Genomic DNA, 10,747 nt, shown 5'->3' with positions numbered 1-10,747 from the left:
ATTTGTGTGCGCGTTTATGTGCGCATACAGGTACACTTGATGTCTCTCTCTCAAGCAGGTCACACACATTTGAGTTGCCCTTCCTTCTGTCATGCCCAAGCAATAACGGCTGATTTGCATAGACCAAAAACTTGCAGTTAGGAAATCACAACATGACATCGTAAGTTTTATTCCGACCCCATTAACAAAGAATTTTTTTTGCCTTTACACAATAATGTTGAGTTCCGTTCTTACCCTGTTCACATAAAAAAATGGGGGAAAACAATAGTTCGAGAACTACTCTCCATTGAATTATGTATGCTAACTTTCTACGAACCAGTTTGAAAGCTTAAATGCATATGATCTCATTTCAAAAGAGCAGTAGTTTCGACTTCAGTAACACTTCATGCCAGTCAAAATAGACCATAGGCGATACGCCAAAGCAAACCTAAGCATTCAAGCACCATGTAAACAGCAAAGTTCTGTATTGGTTGCAAGCGTACTGCATGCTAAACTCTAGAAAACATTGCATAAACGATGAAGTATTCTACCTAGTGGCTTTAGAAATTTGAATTGGTACAAAGCTTACAACACAGTGGCTCCAAAGCCTTCTATTTGCTTACAAAGCTTACATCACAGGCTCCAAAGCCTTCTATTTGCTTAACAACACAATGGCTCCAAAGTCTTCTATTTGTACAAAGTGAACACACTGCGTCCCATTCTCCCACTGTCAGACTCATATTCACACCTTATATGCTACATACAAACAATTTTTCTACTCCTGATCATACAACTAAAGTTACATTTATAGAGGCATATTTATGAAGAACCCTGCACTCTGAGAAATTTAGTACCACAAGGCACGCCCAAGAAAACCGTCCATGTGCCTGTTATTGTGGATTATGCACAATAAATCAGATATTTTTCTTGCGAAGGAACAGTAGCTAGCGAATGCTTTGGAGCCATTTTGGCGACATTGCCAATAAATTACTCGATTTCCAACTCAAATAATTAGCAGGGGCATATCCCTCTCTTCTTGGACTCCTATGAAGCGGCGGGAGTATCGAATTATCAGAGGAAGTGAAGGAGATCTTTTCCACAAGGTGACTTTGGCAATGAAAACAGATAGTCATTTGAAGACGCTAGACGAGGAGACCTGGGTATGGTAGGAGGGGGTGAAGGGGAGCTAAATGTGCTATGGTTGCTCGTGTGAGGAGGAGATAGGCTGGATATGGCCTCTAGTGTGGATCGTGGAGAGTGACGGGAGGCCATTGGTTGTTTGGAGATCTCCATGTGAGAATGGGCATGCTCACTGCAAACACAGTAACACAAGTCAGAATGGCATTAGATTTCATTGATAGCATGGTCTTGAATTACGCATAACATGCGAAATTCATGATAAGAAAGAGAAGGAAACTCTATGTACATTTGTCACTATGCATGTCGAAAGATCGAGAGAGAGAGAGAGAGAGAGAGAGAGAGGGGGGGGGAGATAACAAGGGAAACGAGAGAACTGGAAAATGAGGAAAACAGCTCCTTTGTGTATGCGTGTGTGGTGTCATATGTACATTTATAAATAGATAGATAGTATATATATATATATATATAGAGAGAGAGAGAGAGAGAGAATGCATCTACAAAACGCCTATAGGTGAAGTTTTACAGTACTTCACCTATCCTCATCACCGTCCAAAATTCATCACACGATCACAGTTGTCCGGTAGTATTTGAATTTTTATAATTATTGCACTAATCATATTTATTTAAAATTTGGGACGTGTGTACATATGACCAAGTCGCACCAAAATAAAATATTAAAAAAACAATAGTCATAAAATAAAATGATGAAATTACCCTTGAAAGTTTATAAGGATGTTTTGTATAATTTATCATTTAAATTATTTGTTTTATATTTTATTCATGTGCATCTCACTAAGGCGCACATACCTACAAAATTTCAAATCATTATGATTTGTAAAAAAAATATTAAAATTCAAATACTATTAGACATCTATGACCGAGAGATAAACTTTGAACAATGATTAAGCAGTAGGTGAAGTACTGTAGAACTTCACCTATAGGCGTTTTGTAGTGTTTTCCATATATATATATATATATATATAAAGAGAGAGAGAGAGAGAGAGAGAGAGAAAGAGGTTGAAAAATTCTGAAAAAGCTACTCAGTTTCCTTTTTCCAGAGTTTATACCAGAAGAAGAGCTGCTGATTCTTGAAAAATGGAACTCGTTTCAAAAGCTTCGAGGGCATCTCATATTAAGAAATTAGAAAGGAGAGGAGTAATGCATTGCCTTGGTGGTCTCCCTTTTGTGATCTCTGTGCCTGAAACTTTGTTTGCCAGGTCATTTAAATAGCTGGTTCTCTCTCTTGGACTTTGGGTTGCATCCTGAGAGAGGGAGAGAGAAAGGGGGGGAGAGAGAGAGGGAGAGAGAGAAAAGGGAGTATTAGAAGAAAAACACATAAAGATAACAATATAAACCACTCATCAATCATTACACAAACACACACACATATGTATCAAACTACTGGACTAGTGATTATTGAGTTGAAATCAAGGCTTGCCTGCAATCTCATGTTGGAAAAAGCCTGAATAGAATTGGATATATCATGTTGGAGAGAACTTGCTACAAAGCGGTGTTCAAGCAAATCCTTTGCTGGAGGCCTCTCTGCGGGATTCCTTGTAAAGCAGAGGTTTAAGAAACTCTTACCATCCTCAGACAATGAGTCCGGAATTAGTGGGGATTTGTTGCAGACCTTAAACATAGCTTGAACCTGTTGAGATGCAAGAGAAGCAAAAACATTTTGACCTCTAGAAAGACCAAACAAAAGAATCAAACAATTAAACTTTGAAACCCTGCATAGGAAGCAAATTTTACCGTGTGAAATTAAACTATGAAATACTGAACACAATCCAAAAGTTTACTTCGTTTCAGGATTCCTCAAGCATATAAAAAGCAACCTCAAGTACAATATTGCCCACAAGAAACACACAATCTATGCCAATCTATGCCAGTCATGCAGACCCACAAAACAAGCATGGATATAAAAAATTCTTTTTCTTCTACCCCTGAGGAAAGATTTTATTTATTTATTTATAACGTATTCACTATTGTATTGTATTAAGGTAAAGAGTAAGATTGCCATTTCTTTAAAGAAAACATAGATAAATAAAGATCACCAAAGCTAAGGATCCTTTTTATTTATTTTTACAAAAAGGAAAAAGATGAATAATTGTGGTGATGAATGAGCTTACCCCGTCATATTGACTCCATGGCGGTTTTCCAGTAAACATTTCAATTATTGTACAACCTAAACTCCAGATGTCAACAGCAAAATCATATCCCTGGCCTTTGGGCATAATGACCTATACAACGAGCGTGACACTTCAGGCATAATTGCCATAATAATTCAAGGACTGTCATAAATGGTGCCATACAAGAGTGATACCTCTGGGGCCATCCAATATGGAGTTCCTCTCACCGACTGCAGTGCAGATTGTCCATCTAACTGCAAATCACAATGAATTAACAGAAAGTGATTAATCACTTGATATCCTGTACAATAAGTTTGAACAACGGTCTATTCAACTAACAAATAAATACCATGAAATTAGCAAACAGTACTGATTAATCTGAAAGATATTCTCGAATTTAACCCAGCAAAAATATCACATTAATGGCCTTAATATTGCATTAATAGATGTAAGGATGAGAGAATAAAAAAAAGCTCCTAGGATGTAGATATACTTCAGGGCATACAGGAGAGTCGATTAGGATTTCTTATTCACTAAACTATGTTGTCAATGTGGTTATTACCTCTTATAAGTCGTTCTCTAATTTTTATGCTTGACTTTTTTTATGTATAAATTGAAGTGCATTTAATATTTTATAATATCTATTGTTCACAATGAAATATGATCAATGCAAAGTACACATGGATCCCTATGGGGGAAGTACCACATCCTCTGCCGAACACATTTTTATAAAGTTTCAAACCCAAAAATCTCACTTCCTAAACCTGAAGAAATGAGCAATTTAATTAGTACCTAGGATGTCTATGCCACGCACCACATTTTTTTTTAATCATGTACATGGATGAGGACTTGCTAGGATCCCAGGGCTTGAATCAGGTAACTGGATTCAGCCAAGTCCCAGAATGACTCGTCCAAGTAGATAAAATTCACCGAAGAAAAAAAAAACTTCTTTCGAACCTGCGAGGCTTGGTGGGTTCCCAAAGTTTTACTTCTAGACTCAAAAGGCAACCAACTACGAGTAACTTGGCCGAGTCAGAGTTGGACTCAATAAATTTTAAATCAATGACGCAAACAACAAATATAATGAACACAAATTTCTGTAAAATACAAATTACTTAACTAATCCAGTCAAACTAGAAGAGAATTACATATTTGGAAATTCATATCCAGGATAAAACATTTTTTTAATATATAAAACACAATTTTGATCAACAAATTGTCCAACGGACATTAGGTTCTAAGGTAAAACAGGACTTAGAATTCATTAAGCTTGAGGAAACAGATGGGGACATTGCAATTTTTTTATTAGAGATAATGTATGACCAGAAAAAACATACGCAAAATAGCTACCTTGGTGTTAGTGCTAAAGACTAAAGCTAGTCCTATGGTTTGATATACAAGATTCACTAATCAAGACAAGTAAGAAGGCTTACCATAAATAATAGACGAAAACAAGATCTAGAGAAATCGAGGTAGAAGCATTCAGATGGCAGTCGGCGACGAGGGCCTAAATGAGGTTCAAGAAGAATAGAATGTTTTTGTTGTTATGTTAGATTCTATAAGACAGGATTGAGCGGCACCATGATGATTGCCTTCACAGGAAAGTGTTTCCAGATTGCTTATAGCAGTCACAACACATCCAGGGAACAAGGTGCCATCTCAGAGCAATAGGTGAGTAGGCTCTGGGCACTGTAAATTTTGACTCACTTGAATGCATATATAGACGATAGAGCAGTCTTATAAACATGAGACTGGCATGAGCTTCCTTCACTACCAAAAAAAACCTTAACAAGTGAAGAGATGTGGTATGAAGAAAAGAGGCTTTGATGATTTCCAACTCTAGTCTAAGACAAATAACCATGTGAACCAATTTGGTTCAGTTTGAATGGGGTGCAAACATGAAAACAGCCTCTCTCCAAAAATGGTTGATGTATCATTGCACTCTGATGCCACTAACACTCTCAGCTGTCCATCATGCTGATACATGTTTTGAGCATTTCAAGGATTATAACAGTTCAAACATGCTCCTTCTGAAAGCCTAGATTTGTAAGAGTTGATTCATATATGATACCATCTACATAGTTTAAGAAATTTCTACAATCTCATGGTCCCATTTATTAAACAAAGACAGATCATAGTTCTTCCCAGAAAAGAGGAAACAGCAGCTATCTTGTGCAACCCTAGGTAAGAAATGGCTCGGCTATTGTCCAACCATACCCCAGAGCAAAAGAATATTATCAAATAGAGAATCGTAGTGGAGTTAATTTAACAAATGTCAGGGCAACGACTCTAAAACCTCACGTCCAGTTATTTAACAAACAACACTTATCAGATTTCTCACCTAGATTACCAAAAGTCCTAAACGAGCTTGAGTTTTGGAAAAATTGGAATGCAATTACAGACCTAGGAACGAGAAAGGTACTATAGTGGGCTGGGCATCCAACGAAGAAAAGTGGGGGCATCCGTAAAACAAAGATCCGGAGAAAAAGAGGCCCTCTGTTATGTGTTGAGAAGTTTGATATTGCGTAGCTGCTCCAAAATATTTCAATTTGTATTGATCTAGAAACGATATAGCTGACTACTGAGGCAACTGCAGCACCAAGAAGACATGACCCAGTTGACAACACCAACTCTAGAGGAACACATTTCAAACAAAAGAACAACACATAAACCCTAAAGGCATACAGAACATAGAGAACAAAACTTGACTTCAATAATACAACAGACTAAAAATCAAAGGAAATAAATTCCATAACGAGTATAACACAAAAAACTAATATACAAGTCTATGAAGTTGAGTACGCCCCTTGATAGAGTAGAATGGCGGACCAGGATTCATGTAGCCAACCACAAATAGTTGGGAAAAGGCTTTGATGATGATGATGATGATGATGTAGTTAAAAAATAAAATACCAAAATGGAATTTTAGATAGAATCAATATTTCCTTCAAACATCAATAATAAAAAATCAACCTATTAAAAAATCAATAAATCCTCACTGTAACACCAGTGCACATTTCTGGTATTACCGAATGTTACAAACATTTTTTCTAAAATGCCACCAAATGTCATGAACTTTTATATGACTAAGTCAATAATCCGCCATAAAGTTTTCCGGATTATTGGGAATACTTTTCTAGGATTCAAAGCCCATAGTTTTAGCTGCCAAGATAATGATGCAGCAATAAGAAAGAACTAATCTACAAAGTTCTTGTAATTCTGCCAGCAGTGTCATGATTTCCAATATTCCTAGCATGAAAGAACCCAAGGGTGAGTTGGCCTAATCTAAATAGTCCCACCCAATAAAAGAGATAAAGAAAAACCATTAGCCAAGATTCCAAGGAAGAACCAGAATTTCCCTCAGAAAAAAAAAATATATGCAAAAATAATAATGAATAGATAATTCACCTTCAGGGTAGATCCCAGCATTTATAGGTATTGTCGAGTTATTAGATAATTAATTACACAAGAAAATAACTAGAATGCTAAATCCCAACTCACATGTTTCGCCACCCCAAAGTCAGCAAGCTTAACAACACCAGAAGTGTCGACAAGTAAATTTGGCCCTTTAATATCCCTGAAAGAAATGGCAAAACAATTAGCCTGCGTAGAACCCATTTACCAAATCACAGAGCGAAAAGAACAAGTAGCATATCGTGAGAAGGTTCACTTAAATATATTATCATGATGCAGAATGTATCACAACAATACATTGTCAATGATAATTATATAGCCAAACAAATTTATAAATGTTGAGTCATGAAAAATTCTAAATACAAATGCAATTGCAAGTGATCTGCAATTCAACTATAAAGGTCAGATATTATACATTACAGTAATGGAAATATATGATACAAACCTGTGAACGGTACTTGTGCTGTGCAGATATTTTAAACCAGAAAGAATATGATGGGTATATCTGCGAACTACAGGTTCTGAGAGAGCTCCACGCTCACGAATTATTTTGGTGATTGAGCCACCAGCAACATACTCTAAATAAATGTAGAATTTATCTCCAACCTGCATTATGCATGAAAGCAGTAAGTCATTTCTTTCTCTCCAAAAGGTTGGTTGTCAACAAGCAGTTTTGCAACTGAACAAAGATAAACAATCGAGCAAGAGGCTCACTATTTCACTTCCATAGTATTGTACAATATTTGGGTGCTTCAGTTGGCTCAGGAGCTTGATCTCCTGCAACAAGAAGAAGATGTGATATAAAGATAGAACAATATCAAGGAAACAAGAGAACAGTCTATAAACAAACAGCGGGGTGACAAGTTGTAGACAAACAAAAAGGAGGAATCTAACTTAACAGAGAACAAAAAATATAGGAACCAAAATCCTTTTACTTTGAATTCAGATGAGCGGCATATAAAGAAATTTAGAAAGATAGAAAACATTAGAATGCATGTAATGAAGGAGATGATAGCTTACCTGCTCCAACTGTTTAATGCTCTCGGCAGATTTAGAATCATCAGGGATTATACAGACTTCTTTCATAGCACACATGGCTCCAGTTTGGCTGTCAAAATAAGACAGAGTTGTCGTTTTTAAATTGATTACTTTGCTTTTAAAATTGAATAAATATTAAGGAGAATTCACTGGAAAAATTATGAGTGTTAAAAGCAATGGAGCTAGAAACACAGAAATACATCGAACTTTAAACTCACCTGATGTTAAATCCATCATAAACGTTACCAAATGTACCACTTCCAATTAGCTTTCCTTTTTGCCATTGACTCAACAGAGATGGTGTTTCTGGTGCTGTTTGATGGACAAAAGGAGACATAGATGGCACCGCTCCAGGAGGAAGGGGCAGTGGATGAGGAACTATACAGCCACTATCATGCCTTGATCCAGAGTTCTCCCCTGATATCTTTGGGTGCATAGGAGAAGAAGCTCCACTATGAACCTTGGACTTCAACCCTGAATTTATAACCCTGGGACTATGAAGAGGAGATGGGTCAGGACTAACAGAAACTTTCTCGGGCGAAAACTGAAGAAAATGGCTCGAAACCATATTTTTCCTTGTAAATTGAACATCTGGAGACAACCACGCCTGATGTCCTGGAGAACCCACATGCAGAGAAGAGTGGAAATCTCCACTACTCAACCTCCGAGGACTAAGCACCGGGCTTGAGAAAGTGCTAGCTGGAGCACTGTTGGCGACCACATTTGATGCAAATTGTTGCTTCACTGTGTGAATAGGAGAGGGAGCTTGAAGAATGTGTCTTCCTCGCCCCAAAGTAAACCCAACCGGTGGTGGCTCAACATGTAATGTACTCTTTGGTGCAGTTGGAAAAGCCAATTTGCTGAAGCAAACCAACAGTTCTGTGAGAAACATTGTTTTTAAAGTTGGAAATTGCATCATCATATCTGACCATTGTTTTAGCTTAAATATACAACACAACAGATTGAGTCTTGTCTACCCAACAAATTGGCTCATAATGTGTATTTGTTTCTTGATAAGATGGCTTACATATATGCATCTCAATACTTATCAAACAGAAGAAAATCTCCTCATGCACCGTTATTAATGTCATTTATACATTCTGTCACACTAACATACTTATAATGAATGAAAATGGTTTCATTTTCCTCTGAAAACTTTCATTTAACAATGTAAAATGTGACAGAAGATATCTAGTCGAGGGATTAACAAAAGTTCATACTTTGTAACCCAATTATTTGGAACTTATATCCACACCATGATGGTTGGAAAGATAATTATGTTGAATCCTTGAACCTGTTCCCATCATATTTACCCATTTCCTACTCTCATCCACTTGAAACCAGTTCAAGGCCAGAGATTATCCCAAAAGCCGATTGCAAGAATATGTTAAAGTAGAGCCGGAGGTTGTATTTCCAACTTGTCATATTGGAAGAAAGAAACTCCCTCTTTGGGGAAACAGATGGACATCAACATATCTGTACAGTACAAGCAGACTTAGGCTATGCTTCCAGCTTTCAGGTAATGAAGCCTTTTCAATGTTTGTTGCACGGTGGAGTAAACTGATAGGAGAAAGATGATACTGTGGTCCAACTTTGGCTTTTTCTGTAAGTAGTGAACAATCAAATCTTTCGGGATCAGAAATATTGATCCAGGTCGAATGCAATGGTCCTCCAGAGGGAAGGTAAAGAACACAGATGATAAGTAGCCAGTCATAAAGGTTCTCGGAGTCAATATCGGAACTGTATAAGAACAAGGCAATGAAGCACAAAAATAAAGGAATTTGGATTTTGAACATGCAATAGCAAAGAACACAGACATATGGGGATAGCAAATAAAATAGAAAAAAAATTACGCAAAATCAAATAAGATAAAACAATTGAAGGCCATTAAGAACAGATAAAGAAACTACACGGGACCAAGGATGTGGAAGTTGAACTCTGAGCATGCAAAAATCAATCAACGATAAGACATAGGTAGAACAACTAAAATTGATCAAAGATGAAGGAAAGTCCTACCCGTACTTTGGTGAAGAGGGCGTCTCCCCATTGGGAACCAACCAAACTTCATTATCCACCCCTTCACCAGAAGAAAATTCTGCCCAATCAACTGAAACCCCAACCCCACAATTCTCAGAAACCTTAATCTCATTATTCTCAGCCTCGGCAGGAAGAGGAAGACGGCAAGTGGCCACATGATCATGGCTGCTCTGTGTTTGAGACACAGGTTTCGAGCTCGATGGTGGTCTGAAAGCCCGCGGCCCCAATTCCCGGTCTGATAAGTGTCTGAGCTTTCTCTGGCGCGTGAGCCTTGGCCCCTTACAATCCCTTCTGCTTTTAAAGATGCTTATATCTCTGAAAATTCTCTTACTCTTCGAACCAGAAGAAGAAGAGGGAGCAGCGTTTGAAGATGAGTCAATAGAAGATGAAGAAGAAGAGGGCTTGGAGCTCCACCAATGCATCTCTCCTTATCCAATTGATCATTTACACCCGAAAACTATAATCCAGACGACTGCTCAGAAACCCTTAAAACATGAAACCATTTGACTTGCTTCGAGTCTCTGCCTTCAAAAACGCAAAATACCTAGGACCCTCTTCATGAAAAACCCAGGAACCTCCACGGCAGCTTTTCATGGCTGATCCTTTGAACGAGGAGGAAATGAAACCCTATAATTATTCAATGGCTGCACACGTGGAAACCCTAGAACTCTGAGGAATTTGGCTGCGCCAAAACCGTAGATTTTGGTGCCCTGAAAGATTTGGCAGGTGCTGAGAAAGCACTGAAAACCCTAAAAGCATCAGAGAGAGAAATAAATAATAATAATAAAGAGGGTGTCTGCAAAAACAGGGGAATGAGTTTTGGGAGTACTTTAAATGCCGCGTTGTGGAGATGGAGCCATGACATGGCGACGGGGACGAGCAACCCAGGGTCAACTTCTCGAAATTTTTTTTTTTTTTTTTTTAAAGGTTTTACTATTTTTACCCTTTTTCAAGTTTTATAGGAAATTTAGCACGTGGTTCGGAAGAGATGAGGTATTTGATATTTTACT

General features: G+C 37.6%; 1 protein-coding gene across 5 annotated transcripts; it reads right to left on the bottom strand.

The window, feature by feature from the left end:
- Nucleotides 1-482: 482 nt before the first annotated feature.
- On the bottom strand, nucleotides 483-10,537 carry MAPKKK5 (mitogen-activated protein kinase kinase kinase 5). 5 transcript variants are annotated; one of them, XR_016048303.1, is made up of 11 exons: nucleotides 9,717-10,537; nucleotides 7,919-8,560; nucleotides 7,683-7,770; nucleotides 7,377-7,439; nucleotides 7,108-7,268; nucleotides 6,750-6,825; nucleotides 3,443-3,502; nucleotides 3,249-3,359; nucleotides 2,558-2,804; nucleotides 2,287-2,381; nucleotides 483-1,291 (listed from the first exon to the last, which is right to left on the bottom strand). XR_016048303.1 is itself a non-coding variant. In XM_088856681.1 (11 exons), exons 1-11 carry the CDS (start codon nucleotides 9,898-9,900, stop codon nucleotides 1,051-1,053), a joined length of 1,950 nt encoding a protein of 649 aa, XP_088712807.1. In that variant the 5' UTR covers nucleotides 9,901-10,537; the 3' UTR covers nucleotides 483-1,050. The 5 variants fall into 5 exon arrangements, 4 of the variants coding, with proteins under 4 accessions (XP_088712807.1, XP_006848552.3, XP_020525599.2 ...); XM_088856681.1 differs by having other exon boundaries at nucleotides 2,558-2,767; nucleotides 7,919-8,579; XM_006848489.4 differs by having other exon boundaries at nucleotides 2,558-2,767.
- Nucleotides 10,538-10,747: the final 210 nt, after the last annotated feature.

The sequence above is a fragment of the Amborella trichopoda genome, chromosome 13 (assembly GCF_054954075.1).
Source record: "Amborella trichopoda isolate Santa Cruz 75 chromosome 13, AtrichopodaSantaCruz75HAP2 v2.0, whole genome shotgun sequence".
Taxonomy (NCBI): domain Eukaryota; kingdom Viridiplantae; phylum Streptophyta; class Magnoliopsida; order Amborellales; family Amborellaceae; genus Amborella; species Amborella trichopoda.
This window is presented reverse-complemented; position numbering and strand designations above follow the sequence as displayed.

Coding starts and splice junctions, on each gene's coding strand:
- MAPKKK5 (XM_006848489.4), bottom strand. CDS start 10,159: ATGCATTGGTGGAGCTCCAAGCCCTCTTCTTCTTCATCTTCTATTGAC. Junction 7,771..7,918: donor TATGATGGATTTAACATCAG/GTGAGTTTAAAG, acceptor TTATTTTGACAG/CCAAACTGGAGCCATGTGTG. Junction 7,269..7,376: donor AATACTATGGAAGTGAAATA/GTGAGCCTCTTG, acceptor TGCATAATGCAG/GTTGGAGATAAATTCTACAT.